At 32.0% G+C, this 17500-nt stretch overlaps 1 protein-coding gene across 1 annotated transcript in view; it reads left to right on the forward strand.

Annotated features, from left to right (window-relative positions):
* LOC109085197 (cilia- and flagella-associated protein 46) overlaps window positions 1-17500 on the forward strand; it is an 88182-nt gene that overhangs the window by 70426 nt on the left and 256 nt on the right. The window contains 10 exon segments of the mRNA XM_042737619.1: window positions 700-759; window positions 8363-8442; window positions 8652-8712; window positions 8861-8902; window positions 9737-9839; window positions 9958-10070; window positions 14999-15056; window positions 16452-16588; window positions 17250-17351; window positions 17469-17500. The exon segment at window positions 17469-17500 is cut by the window's right edge and continues 256 nt beyond it. Of these exon segments, the coding sequence (XP_042593553.1) occupies window positions 700-759; window positions 8363-8442; window positions 8652-8712; window positions 8861-8902; window positions 9737-9839; window positions 9958-10070; window positions 14999-15056; window positions 16452-16588; window positions 17250-17351; window positions 17469-17500 (788 nt within the window).

The following is a 17500-nucleotide window of genomic DNA, read 5'->3' on the forward strand; positions in this document are numbered from 1 at the left end:
GGTCATTTAGCTTTATATATGAGCAGACACTTGCACTTAATTTCTGAAAATCATCCTCAGATGGAGTTAACAAGGTGTTTGATGACTGAATGACGGAGATATGTGTTTTTGTCTAAAATATAATAGAGATAAGGAAGATTTTCCAGGCACACAGTGGCTGGGAAACACTGCTGTATGGTCTGATTCATGAATCACAATCATGCAAAATCTAAGTATAAGGATAAGTATAAATAGTTAATTATAAGATGTGCGATAAAAATATATTCTTCAATGCATTTATGTTCAATAAAGTCTAATTCATTTCTGAGCATAGTTTCTTTTCATACATGCATGGTAAAGTTGTTTGCACACAAACACGCAAAAAACACAGAAATGCACAAAACCATCAAATATGTGTTTAAATATTGCAGAAAAAAAAAAGAGGAAAAATTCCTCATTGCCTTAAGCCAAATTTTAGATATGAAAGCACTCTTTGATTTATTTGTTTCAATTTATTATTCATTTGTTATTATTTAAAAAATGTATGTAATAAAAATAATAATACATTTTAATATATATATATATAAATGTAATGAAAATAAATAAATAAATACATGTGATATTCATAGTTTTAAACTCATTGATAAGTAAGAAAATTAGTGCAGTATTCTGAGCTTCATTTAATTCTTTTTTGCATATTTAATTTGCATATTTCTACAGATCATTCTCCAAAATCAGCGCAGAAGATGCAAAAAACTCCACAGATTCCCTCTAGGCCTGGTAATGACAAATCATGCTTCAGTCAAACACTCCACTATATTCATGTTCATCTGAATCGCATCTGATTATATCTCACTCATTAATTAGTAAATCCATGAGAGTATGTAGTGTGTAGCTCATAACTTTCACAAACACAAAATGACACTTCGTTTTCAGTGAAGATTTAGCATTTCAAAGCTTCTTTTTCTCAAATGTTTTGCTTGAAAAGTGTGTTTGAACTGATATTTTGTGTCAGAAAAAATCATGTTTTCAATATAATAACTACAGTACAATGAACAGTAAAGATCCTGAACTGACCTTGACTGAATGATTCTTCATATTCTCATGTCCCTGAACGCAGGAAAGATGAAGAAGGGAAATGACGGCAGAAAGCTAAACACATCCAGAGCTATTTCTGTCAAGAGTTTAATCAGCTTCATTCAATAAGAAATGCTCTGTCAGGATTTATAACCTGTAATCCCGTTGCATTCGGGACATGTTTTACATTTTTATTTGCGTAATTAATTGATTCATTTTTAACTCTCGCTCGGCTTCTGCGTGTAATCGACAAATTAAAATCTAAACGGGCCGACACTGGAAGGCTTTCTGAGCGCTCTCTCCCATCGAGGGCTGACGGGATTAAAGCAGAGCACACTTTAGGACTGTGAGACACACTTCACGCGTCTGAATCTCACTGCAAACACACCTGACAAAACTAGTACAAACTAAACACTTGATTCAGCCAATTATCTGGAGCATTGGAGGGTCGGGTCAGGATCTTTTCACTGTTATAAATAAATTCAGATTTTGGCTCTCGGATTGGATCAGATCTTGAAAATGGATTGTGAAACTGGATCACATAATCCAGTCTTGGTTTTGATCCGGATCAAACCTACAGTACGTGTTGCTCAAACATTTCTAGTAGGATTGAGATCAATTTGATTCAGAAAATCAGGATTTTTCTGGATTTAGCATGGAAATAAATCTGTTAATTTTAAATTGGGCACATATTATAACATTTGTGTCATGTAGTGTGTGTGTGTTTGTGTGTGTGTGTAAGCATATATATATATACAGTACAGGTAAAAGTTTGGAAACATTACTATTTTTAATGTTTTTGAAAGAAGTTTCTTCTGCCTTCTGCTCATCAAGCCTGCATTTATTTGATCAAAAATACAGAAAAAAAATTGTAATTATATATTACGTAATTAAATATTATTACAATTTAAAATAATTGTTTTTAAATTTATTATACTTTAAATTATCATTTATTTCTGTGATGCAAAGCTGAATTTTTAGGATCATTATCACATGATCCTTTAGAAATCATTCTAATATGATGATTCATTATCAAAAGTTGGAAACAGTTCTTTGCTGCTTAATATTTTTTCAGAACATGTGATACTTTTTTAGGATACTTTGATGAATAAAAAGTAAAGAAAAAAACAAAAAAAAAAGAAGCTATGTTTTTTAAAATATAAATATTTTGTAATAACAATATACACTACTGGTCAGTAATTTATGGGTCAGTATTTTTTTCTTCCTTTTTTTTTTTTTTTAAATAAAATCAATACTTTTATTCAGCAAGGATGTGTTAAATTGATAAAAGTGATAGTAAAGAAAATATATTATTAGAATATATATTATTTCTTAGATTTTTTTTTATTTTGAATAAATGCAGTTCTTTTTAACCTTTTCTTCATCAAATATATTAGACAGCAGAACTGTTTCCAACAATCATAATAAATCAGAATATTAGAATGATTTCTAAATGATCATGCGATAGACTGGATGTTACATGTGACACTGAAAGCTGGAGTAATGATGCTGATTTTTAAAGTATATTGCATCACAGGAATAAATTATTTTTTTAAAGTATATTCAAATAGAAAACTATTATTTTAAGTTGTAAACTAATATTTCACAATATTACTGTTTTTCTGTATTTTTTTGATCAAATAAATGCAGGCTTGATGAGCAGAAGAGACTTCTTTCAAAAACATTAAAAATAGTAATGTTTCCAAACTTTTGGTCTATACTACCGTTCAGAAGTTTGGGATCAGAACATTTTTGAATGTTTTTTTTACAGGAGTCTCTTCTGCTCATCAAGGCTGCATTTTTTTGATCAAAAATAAGGAAAAAAATATAATATTGTGAAATATTATTAGGATGTAAAATAATGTCTTTCTATTTTGATATACTACATTAAAATCTAATTTATTTCTGTGATGCGCAGCTGTATTTTCAGCATCATTACTCCAGTCTTCAGTGTCACATGATCTTCAGAAATCATTCTAATATGATGATTTATTATCAGTGTTGAAACTGTTGTGCTGCTTAATATTTTTTTGGAACCTGTGATGCTTTCTTTCAAGATTCTGTGATGAATAAAAAGTTAAAAAGAAGTGGATTTATTTAAAATAGAAATCTTTTCTCACAATATACACTACAGTAAATTTTTATTCTTTCTTTTGTCGAAAGAAATTAGAACTTCTATTCAACAAGGATGTGTTTAATTGATTAGAAGAGAAAGCAAAAATTTATATTGTTAGGAAAGATTTATATTTTGAATAAATGCTGTTCTTTTTTTAACTTTTTATTTATCAAAGAATCCTGAAAAAAGTACCGCAGTTTCCAAAAAAATATTTGGCAGTACAACTGTTGCCAACATTGATAATTCTAATAATAAATCAGCACATTAGAATGATTTCTGAAGGGTCATGTGACACTTTATACTGGAGTTCTGATGATGGAAATTCAGCTTTGCATCACAGAAATAAATGATATTTTAAAGGATATTAAAATAGAAACCATTATTTTATATTGTAATAACATTTTACAAGATCACGGTTTTTTTTCTGTATTTTTGATCAAATAAATGCAACCTTGATGAACATAAGAAACACCATTAAAAAACAATAAAATGTGTTGTGTATATATATATATATATATACATAAAGTTTCAAAAAATAAAGTTTCAAAAATATATATATATTTTTATTTATATTATACAGTATATATAATGTAAGTGTATATATAAATATTATATATATATATATATATTTTTTTTTTTTATTTATATATATATATATGCATATGTGTTTATGTATGTATTTATGTACTGTTCACTAAAAAAATTATTTAAAAAAATAATAAAAAAATTATTAAAAAATTTAAGGTAAGTGGTTGCATTTTAGCTACATTTAAATAAACAAATTTAGTTGACTAACTTTCAAAATGTTTTTAAAAGCAGCTAAAATAAATGGATTGCAACCACTTTCCTTAAAAAAATTGTTTTTTCATTGCATGCATATATTAAATGATTCAAAGTAATATTTGACAGTTTACAAAAAAAAAATTAAAAATTAAATTAAGATTTTGACCCCATAAAATAGTTCCTCAAACAGATGTCAGTATCAAACAAAAATAATATAGTTAATTTTAACTGTCATTAATCCATTTATATTAATGAAACCAGTCAAAAGTGGTTCATAAAAATTACATCCCTTATTATTAATCTATATTTACGTATAATGTATTTTTATTTATTTAGATTTTTTTTGTTGTTGTTGTTGTTGTTGGTCAGATGAAATTGAAAATGAAGACAGACGTTTATATCATTTTATTGAGCTATTTTCTATGTCTTCAGATCCAAACACTAGTAGACACATTTACAGCACCGGAAATCTGGATCAGGGTCATCCAGTCTAATGTTGCTTGGGGAAAAAAAAAGATTGGATTACCTGATCCTGTGTAGAAAAACAAGTGATTTCCAAATCCAGATCATTCTGATCCAGAAATCTTGAAAAGCTGATTCAAACACATTTAAACTTCAGACATGTTAAAGAAGAGAACAGAACTTTGAATACTGAAAAGTGATGAGAAAGAAACTGTAAGAGTGATATTGAGGGCAGTCTTCAGCTCACTATGACTGATGGGCCTCACGGGAGACGTTTATCATCTGCTTTACCGTCCGACAGGCAAACAACACACTCAGAACCTCTCAGATATCAAACGCCTCTCACATATACAATGTCCGAGACAGAAATCATGCTGAAAATAGCCACACGCACAGAATAATTAGGCCACGCTCTACAAGTAGGTCCTCATAAATGGGGCAGCGGGAGCCTCATGGATTGAGAAATGGGCCAAGGCACAGAAGGTGGATTCGATCCCCAGTGGCAGGAGTTCCACCGCTGTGTCCTTAGGCAAGGTGACGCCACACCGGTCCACTGTCCGGGACTTAATTGCATTTAATTCTTACTGTTACAGTGCCGTGAATGTCCTTTATTCACTACATGCTGCTCCTTCACTGGAAGCAGTGCTGTTTGTATTTGTTATAGATTTATGTTCTAGTGTTTATACAGTACAGACCAAAAGTTTGGAAACATTGCTATTTTTAATGTTTTTGAAAGAAGTCTCTTCTGCTCATCAAGCCTGCATTTATTTGATCAAAAATACAGAAAAAACAGTAATATTGTTGAAATATTATTACAACTTAAAATAATAGTTTTTTCTATTTGAATATACTTTAAAAAAATAATTTATTCCTGTGATGCAAAGCTGAATTTTTCAGCATCATTACTCCAGTCTTCAGTGTCACATGTAACATCCAGTCTATCACATGATCATTTAGAAATCATTCTAATATTCTGATTTATTATGAGTGTTGGAAACAGTTCTGCTGTCTAATATATTTGATCAATAAAAGGTTAAAAAGAACTGCATTTATTCAAAATAAAATAAAAATTCTAGTAATATATATTCTAATAATATATTTTCTTTACTATCACTTTTTATCAATTTAACACATCCTTGCTGAATAAAAGTATTGATTTTATTTAAAAAAAAAGAAAAAAAATTACTGACCCCAAATTACTGACCAGTAGTGTATATTGTTATTACAAAATATTTCTATTTTAAAAACATAGCTTCTTTTTTTTTTTTTTTTTACTTTTTATTCATCAAAGTATCCTAAAAAAGTATCACATGTTCTGAAAAAATATTAAGCAGCAGAACTGTTTCCAACTTTTTATAATGAATCATCATATTAGAATGATTTCTAAAGGATCATGTGATAATGATCCTAAAAATTCAGCTTTGCATCACAGAAATAAATGATAATTTAAAGTATAATAAATTTAAAAACAATTATTTTAAATTGTAATAATATATCACAATATTACATTTTTTTCTGTATTTTTTGATCTAATAAATGCAGGCTTGATGAGCAGAAGAAACTTCTTTCAAAAACATTAAAAATAGTAATGTTTCCAAACTTTTGGTCTGTACTGTATATATATATATATATATATATATATATATATATATATATATATATATATATTTTAACAGTTCTTAGAATTTATATGACAGCACATATAATTATCTAAAACTTCAAACCATCAAAAACATTTACAACTAAACCTCAAAAATTAATTAAACTAATGTATACATTTTAAAAAATAAAAATGGAAAATAAAAAAGAATGAATACTAAATACTAAAACAATAAAAGTATTTAAAATAATCAAAAACACTTTCCTTAAGAATTCCTTAAGACAAAATGTGCTTTTCACTTCTCTTTTAGTCTACGATCGCAATAATTTATTTATTTATTTATGTTTACATTGACCAAGCAACATAAATCAGAAAATTGGTTTATTTTTCGTTTATAAATCATATAAATAAAATAATAAAAGCAGTGTTTCGCACAATATCTAAATTAACAGTTTAGTAAAATGTTTAAAAACTTGAATAAAATAATTTAGTTTTATTCAAAGAGCAGATGCAGTTATTTGTACAAATAGTACATCATTTACTAAAATGTTAAAAGTTTATTAAAATGTAAACATTCTGAAAACTTTGATGGAGATCCTATATTTTAATATGGCTTTACAGTAGTAACAATACATGCATCATATTTTTAAAATAAGATGGTTTCATTGTAAATATGCTGATTATCTCTAGACTGGAAACCCAATGATATTAACATCTGAATCTAAGCATGTCAACAAAAGGAAAAGTTTTTGTGCCAACACGATATCCGATATCCGATAACATTTCTCTTTCAAAACATGTTTTATGCCTTGACTCTGGATGTTTTGGGGTTGAAGATCAGTGCAGTGAATAATAACAGCCTCAGCATGAAATACTCAATGACAAACCTGTTTGAAACATGCTCACAAGCAAATGATGTTATGTTAGAAAGATCAGCATTATGTGTCACAGTTATGATGTTTCGCACCGTCTGTGACTCTGATGTGGATCATTATAGGTGCTGGACGTCTGTGAAAAGGATTTGAATATTTCATGGGAATGTTAACTTTAACTTTTAACATTTATCTTTTTCTTTGAATAATTACGCCCCAGCTCTCCAGACCTCAGCACTAAAATGCCATATGCAAATGACTTTTTTTTTTTTTTTTACAGTCATTTTTCAGGGTGTATAATATCAGTCCACACACACTTTAGTGTGTTCATGCTCATATGAAAGCGTAAAGGCACATTATCATTAGCATAATCTGAACATTCATATTTTAGCGTTATGTCAGGAAGACATAGAGCCACGAGGTACTTCCTAAAGGAGCTATTTGTTATTTTGCGACATATTTTGCATAAAACATTGAGCGTACAATGAGGAAATTCAATATTATACTAATCCTATTCATGCTGTTAGCAAAGTTTATTTTTCTGGTTATTTATAACTGGCACAAATGCAGCACTTTTCTTCTCTTTCGTCCTTTTATGAGGTTTTGTGCATTATATTCTCCATCTTCACCAGTCATTGTTTGTGTGTCTGTGTTTCTCTATTTATCTTTTTATTCTTTCTCTGTCACTGTAGTCTCTGGAGTTCATAACACTTTTGCTGACATTTCTTTCTTTGGGTTGTGCTTAAAGGAATGGTTCATAAGCAATGGATGCTCTGTAGTGAATGGGTGCCGTCAGAATGAGTTAAAAGCGTCTTAATGCTGGATTTGTTTCAGCTTTTGTCTTCTCCAGATGTTCACTGATGGACTGGAGTGCTGTGGATTATTGTGATGTTTTTATCAGCTGTTTGGACTCTCATTCTGACGGCACCCATTCACTGCAGAGCATCCATTGCTGAGACACTGATGCAATGCTACATTTCTCCAAACCTGATGAAGAAACAAACTCATCCTGATCTTGGATTGGCCTGAGAGGGAGAAGATTTTTATTTTTGCATTAGCTTTTCCCATAATAAAGTGATGTGTTTGCCTCTGGATTTGCAACTATAATTTCTTTAACATGTTTTCAAATGAACGACTAGATCTGTAGCAGAAGATTTCCTGATTGCATGTTGGCTTTAATATGCCCTGATTGAAATTGATCAAGCAATAACATGCACCCTGTTATTATTGGAGTAAACGTTTTGCACGTCTGAGTTTCCTCACAGTGATGAGCAGGATCAGAGAAATTCACATTTTAATGTGATTGTGTTGTGTGACTTTTGCCGGAGGTCGTTAAATTCGCATTACTGAAGAACAAGCGAACGCAGTCGTCAATATTAAATGTCACTGGCCTTTCTAGGCAGAGTTTGGCACGGCGCTGGTTTGTGTCAGACACTCATTTCCTGTTTTAATAATCTTTCTCGTTGGTGACAGTTGAAAGTGACAATAAAAAGGAAGCTAAAGGTGGCAGAGCAGTCAAGGGAAGAGGCGATCAAAGCCGAGGCATCAAAGCGGTGAGTCTCTAAATGAGTCTGGCGGACGCTGATAGAAATGCAATATTGCTTTAGCGGCCTTCACTCGTTCAGAGGTTTAATTTCTCCATCCGTCCCTTTTAACCGGCCTCTTTCGGTCAATTATATAATGTGTTTTCCCTGAGGACGCCTTCAGTTTCTCCTCCTAAGTTCACATACAGTGACCTTTAAGGATGCACTTTCTTCTGCAGGTGCCGGTCAGTCGTGTCCTGCCGCCGAACAGCATCCCAGTGGACACACACAGGTTCAGATGTATCCTTCTGTGATGTGTGTGAAATGTCAGAGCGGTCACTCGGCTGCTGCATTGTATTTCGGCTCACTTTTATTACATTAGCTGCTTGCAAAGTGACTGAAGATGGTTAATAGTTTGGAGAAATGTATTCTTAACCCAGGCTTTAAGATGTAGTCGATGCTCGGGAGGAAGAGGATGGAAAGCAGGCTGGTGAGTGGACAAAAGATGCACTGATGAATTATTCACTATAGGATGTGTTAAAGTGATCAAAAGTGCCAGTAAAGACATTTATAAAGTTACAAAAAATCTCTAAGTCAAATAAATGCTGTTCTTTTGAACTTTCTATTCATCTGTGAATCCTGAAAAATAAAATGTGTCACGGTTTACACACACACACAAAAAATATATTGTGCAGCACAACTGTTTTCAACATTGATAATAATCAGAAATGTTTCTTGAGCAGCAGATCATCATATTAGAATGATTTCTGAAGATCATGTGACACTGAAGACTGGAGTAATGATGCTGAAAATACAGCTGCGCATCACAGAAATAAATCACACTTTAAAAGAGATTCACATAGAAAACAGCTGTTTTACATTCTAATAATATTTCACAATTTTCACTGTATTTTTGATCAAAGAAATGCAGCTTTGTTGAGCAGAAACATCAAAAAACTTACGAACCCCAGACTTTTCTGCTCTTCGGTGGCCTGTTGCATAAACTGCTTTTACTGAGTCAACTAATTTTGCTCTGTAAGACTAGTCATAACCTTTTTAATCAGTTGCAAAAACCTTAAATTGGTCTAATTTGAGACATTTTTGAGATAAGACATCATTTGAGATTTTTGCATAAACATAATGTTTATGCAAGAGTTCTCTCGTAACTCATTCATTCTTATGCATATTCAGACATGGTGTGTCCATCACGGTTTTGATTTTATTGTATGGAAGAGAGAGAAAAATAGTGGTCTGATTTGACACGAGGGCGAGTATATGATGACACAGTTGAATTTAACCCTTTATTTAACCCTGGTTTGTTCAGATTGCAGCAGCCCAGCAGAGATCATGAGGAAGACCCTCGACACGTACGCTTCGCAATTTACACCTCTGTGGGAAGGATTCATGTGCCACGAGCGCAAACGCAGGTCTGAGTCTCACACAAACTCTCCTCACACTCCTGACTTCAGGCCTGTGAAACAGATATTTATAGGAGCTGGTTTTAGTCTTGAGTATTAATGTGTGAAAGTGACGCTCTTCTCTCAGTCTCGCAGATCTCGAGCAGATGCTGATGTCCTGCAGCGCTTTTATTTACTCTGGCACGGAGAACTTCTTCTCCTGCGTCCCGCCGGCCAAGATGGCCTCCCTCAACATGTCCGGTAAAAGTGTGTTTCAGTTTCATTGATAGACAGCGGGTAAAATAAGTATTGTCTTTATTTAGGAAGAGGAAATTCTGGGCGAGCCATGCTTTAACCTCCTCTAAGCATTGCTGAAGTGTTTCTTTTGATTGGTAGATAAATTTGAGTATTGTCCGCATAGAAAAAGACACCATGTTTCCTTAGAATAGAGCCCAGAGGTGGCATATAGAGAGAAAATAGAAAAGGGGCTAAGACAGAGCCTTGTGGAAGGCCACGGGTCAGAGGTGCAGGGGAAGAGGTACAATTATCCAGCTTCACTAAAAACTTTCTGTCAGACAGGTATGAAACCAATTAACCCTCTGGCCCTCTTCGTTTAGGAGTCACACTAACCTTCTTCGCGGTCAAAAGTGACCGAAGCCTTGAAATGTAACTTTTTTTTTTTCTTCAGGAAAACCAATGTAAAATATTTTTGTTCAATAATATTTTTTGATTATTATTTATGATTTTTAGGGAATTTTATGATACTATGCAATATTTATGCAATTTTAATGAACTATTTTCTCCAATAGAATTAATATATATATTTTTATCTCTTTATTTATTTACTATTTTTTAATAAATGCAATATTTCAAATTAAAATAGAGTGAAAGCATTTAAAATCCATTTTTTTGATGTGAGAATTGGGCAATCTGGAGGCATTAAAAAAATAAAAACTTGTGTAATGTTGCGTAACCTCTTGTATTAGCACCCTATATAGATATATACAGAGACTTTTGGATTCCCGTAGTTTTTTAGACCTTATCTCTTTATTTTTATTTTTTTTAGGTTTTGCATTTAGATCTATATCTAGACATTCTAAAAGATTACTTTTTGTCAAGGTTTAGATATTTTTGGTTAGATAAGTATCAGGTTTTACATTATGATTACGGTCAAACATTAAAATCTTGTTAGAAAGGGAACACATAGAAAGCATTTTTGTTACTCAGTATTTGATAATTAAAAAATCTAACAAAATAAGGAATGAAAAGTGATCATTCAAAACACTATACAAACATTTTGTAATTAATTAATATTTTATTCAATGTACTTCAATAAATTTTAATAAAACTTCAGAAGGGAACAGCAATTATGATGAAACATAATAAACTAACAACAGCAAAAACAATCAGTATCAAACAGTAGATAATAAAAATTTTATAATTTAAACAACTATTTTGCACTCCTGATATTCTGGAGAGTCACCCCTTGATTGCTGCACACTTTTTTCCTGACCAGTGGCTGATTTGTAGTTTGTACCACCAAAAGATTCACTGAGTTTTCACATTTTTTCGTATTTCCCATTAATTTCCTATGTCGGTCATTTCTGACCGCGAAGAAGGTAAGTGTGACTATTTTTTTTTTTTTGGACTCTTTAACATATCCAAATCATGTTCATGATTTTTTTTGTGTGTGTGTGTTCACATAGCTATTGTGACAAAAGTCATCAAGTTTCATCTCATTCCGATGAAGCTACGATTTTTTACATTTCAAAATATAAAATTTTTTGGTAAAAAAAGACCGAAGAGGGCCAGAAGGTTAAGAACGGTAGCTTTCAGACCCACCCAGGACTCTAGTCTGGATAATAGTGTGGAGTATCAAAAGCGGCCGATAAATCTAAAAGAATAAGAACCACAGAGTCTCTAGAATCAGTGGAGAGATAAATATCGTTTAACACTCTCAAGAGAGCAGACTCAGTGCTGTGAGCAGACTTAAAACCAGATTGAAAAACCTCAGAAGTACAATTACTCGTCAAAAAATGTTGAAGTTGATCAAGCACAATTTTCTCCAATACCTTAGAAATGAATGGTAAGACAGAGATTGGCCTAAAAGTTTTTAGAAGAGAAGAATCAAGTGAAGGCTTCTTGAGCAGAGAAGTGACCGTAGCCACTTTAAGACTGGCAGGGACAGAGACACCAAACCAGGACCTATTGAATCAATGATTAATTTTAAGAGTCTCGGGAAACACAGGGGAAAAGAGCTGAACACATGAAGAAAGGGAGGTGCAGAAAGGCATGGAAAGCCAAGACACCAGCTGAAATCTATCAGTAATTAGGAAGAACGCTGCCCCTCGTCAGCGGAAATTAATATTAGCTTCAGTCTCAACGCCTACAGGACCAGGATGATGAAGATGAAACCAGGCTGGACATTACAGCAAGACAGCGAGAAAACGCTCGACTGGTTTCAGAGAAAAACAAAAAAAAAAGCTGCTAGAATGACCAGCCAATCACTTGAAACCAGTAGAAAATAAGAACTAATGATCAGAGTTCATTTGGGATGCAACAATATCAAAGTCTCACGATACGGTATTTTTTGCGATATTAAAAAAAAAAAAGACAGTATTGGGAAAAATTAAAATTATAAATTATTCAATCGAATGCACTTTGAGAGTTCAAAATTAAGAGCTCCAATCCATGATCTTAACTAAAACTAAAGTCAGAAAAATCTTTAAAACTTTAAAGGAACATGACCCTCTTTTTATCTGTGATATACTGTCTCAGTCTAAATTACATTCACACTGGTGTTTTAGGAAGCTAAACTAATTATAATTACAGTTGGATAAATCTATTCTTATTTTGTGAACAACAACAAAAAAAAAAACTTTATTATGGAAAGTGTTTATATATATATATATAATTTAATTATAAATATAATTGCTTTTTTTTTTTTTTTTTTTTATTTAGCATCATGAAAATTTGTAATATTAGGCGTTTTTTTTTTTTTTTTTTTTCAGGACACAGGCCAAAAAAAAAAAATACAAATTTTTGATTTTGATTAAAATGAAAGATAACATTGAATTAAATCTACAACACGATGAGGTCATTTGCACTGTATTGAGTGTTTCTTATTATACAGTAGTATTGCACTCTCAGCATTTTTAACCCCTTTACTGTCACTCACATTTTTGAACATAGACTTGAAAGTGCACTTTCCAAACTAATTTTTTTATAATTCATGAACAAAAACATTTTATAACATTATATTGATGTACCATTTTCATGGTAATGCAATGTCTGATTTTAAAATGGGTTTTAAAGGATGAATTTTGAGATTTTAAGTTTTCAGTTGATACATCATTTCTGATTATTTCTAAAGTGTGATAGAGAAAAAGGCAACAAAGAAGAATTTTTTTTGGCAAGGTCAGAACACCTGTTATGATGTAGATTTTTGAGGGTGCACTCTTGTCATAAATTAATCTATTACTTTTCCTACATAATTTTTAACAAAAAAATATTGGTAAAATATCTATTTAGGAGTCTTAGACCTTTCCAATGATACATAGTTTGTCATGATTAGATAAGGATTTAGTGAAGTAAACGTAGGCGTCCTGTATACGGGACGGGGTGACAGTTAACAGGTTAAGTTATCGGGTTGTTAAATCAGTGCTTCTGAAACACACGTTGCAGCATTTGGTTGATAAATGAAATCAACACCCACTTCTTGTAGTGCAAATCATGTCAGGCACAGAAACTCAGGGGGAAGTACGATGATCAAAACATGTTTGGGAAGCTCCCGCAGATCTGTCCTGCCGCTTCACGTGTTTGATTTATTTAACCTCCTCTTTGTTCTCCGCAGCGTGTGTTGCTGTGAACCGTATGCAGAGTCATTTTACAACAATAAATGTTTGATTCTTCCTGATATTTCTCTGATCAGTGCGGCTGTACGCGAGCGCTGATGCTTTGAAGATCTGCTTCTACACGCTGCTCCGGTCTCGCACCGCTCACCGCTTCAAAAGCAGCCGATCGAAGAGCGTTTTCAAAGCTTCAATCGTGTTCAGATTTGGCTACAATACTCATATTCTCACATAAATTGAGATAAAATTCAGATCAGCATGATTTATCGGTTTTTAGCATCACAGGGAAATTATTCCCAACAGTCATTTGTCTCACAGACAAACTCAAATCAGTGACACTTCTTCATTATCTTCATCATCTTCATCTTTACTGTACATTATGATGCCGAATCTCTTTAAAATGAGACAAAACCAAGCAATAAATAAGCTAAAACAACTAAACACACACACATTTGTTCTTATGTTTATTTGTTTGTTTTCAAAGGGATGATGGAGAGTCCAGATGCCCCAGAATTAGCTACATATGGCATTGATAAACATTTAAAAAATAAAACATCACACCTAATGTTTAAAAATGCATTGCAGATAATAATAATAAACAATTGCAAAGAAGTTGCTCTAAAAGATTTTACATAGCTAAAACTTGAGGATATAAATTTAGCAACTAACCAGGATTAATAGGTTCTTGGAAAACCCGAATAGCCTCTTTTTAAAAGCATGAGCTGGAAAGACGTCGTGGGAATTAATACCATTTTAAAACAGCATGAGCAATTTTATAAAGAGCAAATATATTTCTAAAATATTTGATCCTGTTAAAACTGGGAGTGAGAATATGTTTATCTTTAATCCTGATCGAGTAAATCAGAAACATCTGGAAAAGTCAAAGAAAAATTCATTGATTGAAAAAAGGAACCCTGAAGAACTTTCAGCTCTTAAAGGGACAGTTCACCCAAAAATAAAAATGCTGTCATTAATTACTCACCCTCATGTCGTTCCACACATGTAAGACTCGTTCATCCTCAGAACACAAATTAAGATATTTTTAGGGGTTTGGAACGACATGAAGGTGAGTAATTAATGACAGATTTGTCATTTTTGGGTGAACTATCCTCATTCGCAGCTTTAATCCACTCAGCACACAACAGACGAACTCGTTCTTACACTAATGAGTGTTTCCAGCGTTCATAGAGCCGTTCTTCAGGGATTCAGATCAATCACAGCTGTGCTTTTACTTCATGCTGAGTGTTGCTTTGCCATGTACTAACGCTCTTAAACTATGCTGTTTTATTATTCTTTCTTTTTTTTCTCATTGTTCTCTCTGTGTTGGTTTTTCCGCAGGATGTCAGATGGTCTTTCTCTTTGAAAGCGTTCAGAACAGAGTCAGCGTCCAGAAGAGGTGAAACAAAACTTTTTTAACACCGTATACCTTTGTATGCATTAGTCTTCATGGTTTTAATGACTGCGTGCTGCATTTACTGATGACCAGAAGGCATCTCATGGATGTTGCATTGAAAATATTCAGAGGAACAGAATTATACTGTTTATTGATTTGTACTTTATTGATCTCTTGAAGGTGATCAAGGCCACTGCTTCTTTACTAATTCAAAACCAAATTTGTCATTGCAAATGGTATTATCAGTAGTATTAGATATAAATAAAAGCAAAACCATTAAAATATTAATTGAAATAAAAAGTGAGTATAGATGAAACTTGAACTTATTTTATTTCTTCTAGTTGCAAAGTCAACTTTTCTCATTTTCATTTAGTTTAACTTGATGTACTAAAATACTGTACTTCAAAAAAAAAGAAAAGAAATAGATGAAAAAAATTTAAAATGAAAAATATAAAAATCTAAATAATTGAAACTATTAATACAAAAAATATATAATAAAAAAAATGATGCTGGTAAGGATATAGTTTTTATTTTTATATTTTTCCATGTTATATTTTAATTGAATTTTACTTTTAAATTTTTTGCTAAATTTGCTGTGTGTTTTTATTTAATATATCTCTATAGTTTTTATAGTTTATATTTATTTTTTAACTATATTTTTATTTATAGTTTAGTATTTTATTATTTTATTAGTATTTATAGTATAGTTTGTTATTTTAGTACTTAAAGTTAAACTAGATAAAAATGAGAAAAGTTGCAGTTAGACTTTATAAAATAAAATATGAAATAAAATGTTTTATATATTGTCATGCATTTCAGTTAACATTAATTTTATTTCAAGTAACTTAAATGTTTTACGGTTTTAGTTTAAGTATAATAACCCTAAATAAACCATGCTTCAGTGCTCTTTATTCGGGCCGGATTCATCATATGTGCATTTGCACCAAATCCAGATCAAGCATGCACAGATGAATGCAGCAAATCTGAAAAGCATATTTCTGTTAGAGGTTTATCTTTATTAACTGTTAGCAGAACATTAATATATAGATGAGCTCTGAGATCATCAACATCAAGCTAAAGACACAAACGCCATTCTGATTTCATAGAGTCTGCAGCGTCTCCAGTGTCACAGATAAACTTATAATAGATTAGTGGACTAAAAATAGTCAAGAATCTGAAAAATACTATACTTAACATTTTTTCTTTGTATACAAATAAATATAATCTTACGTTGCATTGCAACTTTGCATGCAAATAAATATGATCAACTCTTGCTTTCCAAGGGAATCGAACCCATGACCTTGCAGAACACTTTTTCATCCTCAGCTCTTGGCTTTTTGAGAATGTTTTCTGTCATGATGTTTCTCTCTGGTTCACTGTCAGCTTCACTTTCTTCAGACGGTCCAGTCGGGCTTCAGACGGTGCGCTCGGCTCGGCGTATCTCTTCACTCTCAGCGGGGTTCATTCTGTCCTGCTCAACCAGTGGCACAGCAGCGCCGCAGCAAACGCACAAAACCTGCGCTCACTCATGGACAGTGAGTCCATCACACACTTACACTCATGCATTTATCCAAGAACAAATTATACTGCCTTCATGCATTCACTGGGAATCCAACCCGCGACCTGAAGTCATTTTCTAACGTTTGATTTAATTTCAGTTTTTTTTTTTTTTTTTGAAAGTGTTAGTCATTTTGTCGTGGAGTATTAAAATAAAATAATATCCTTTAATATTTCAGTTAATGCTTATTTTATTTCAAGTGCATTTCTCATTTTAATTAAGTTTTAATAAAATAGCAAATAAAAATGTATCAAATTTATATAGACTTATATATTGAAAAAAAAACAGATAAAACATCTAAAAACATAAACATTAAAAAATACACAAAAATCACTAAAACTTAGAAAAAATCAAATGAAAACTAAACAGATTCAAAATATTAATAAAAACTATAATACTATGTGAATTTTTTCAGTGGTATTAAAGGACATTACTGATTCTCAAACATTAGAGAATTATGAAATAAATAAAGTTTTCAATGTATTATTTTTTAGTTAAGGTATGAGGGAAAAACCTACAGTTTTAGTTTCAGTTTTAACGACTATAATAACAAAGGGTTATATTACACACTTACAGACACGTGATGCTTGTTCAGAAGCACTTCTGATAACACCTTGATGTGTGTTTCACGGCTCTAGATCTTCTGAGAGCAGGACTGACGTCAGGACGAGCCGCTCGTGTTTTACAGACACACAAGTCAGAAAAGACAGAAGTCAGGGGAAACTCGTCCGGCCCGACAGGTCTCTGTGTTTGTTTGCTTCATTCCTGCAGCATGTGCACATCTGACTGTTTATGCAACTAAATAACCACAAAATAATAAGAGATGAAGAGATGTTGTGCTTTTTCTTATCTCACAGCAGACGAGAGTTCAGCTGTAAACGTGGAAGAC

The sequence above is a fragment of the Cyprinus carpio genome, chromosome B13 (assembly GCF_018340385.1).
Source record: "Cyprinus carpio isolate SPL01 chromosome B13, ASM1834038v1, whole genome shotgun sequence".
NCBI lineage: Eukaryota > Metazoa > Chordata > Actinopteri > Cypriniformes > Cyprinidae > Cyprinus > Cyprinus carpio.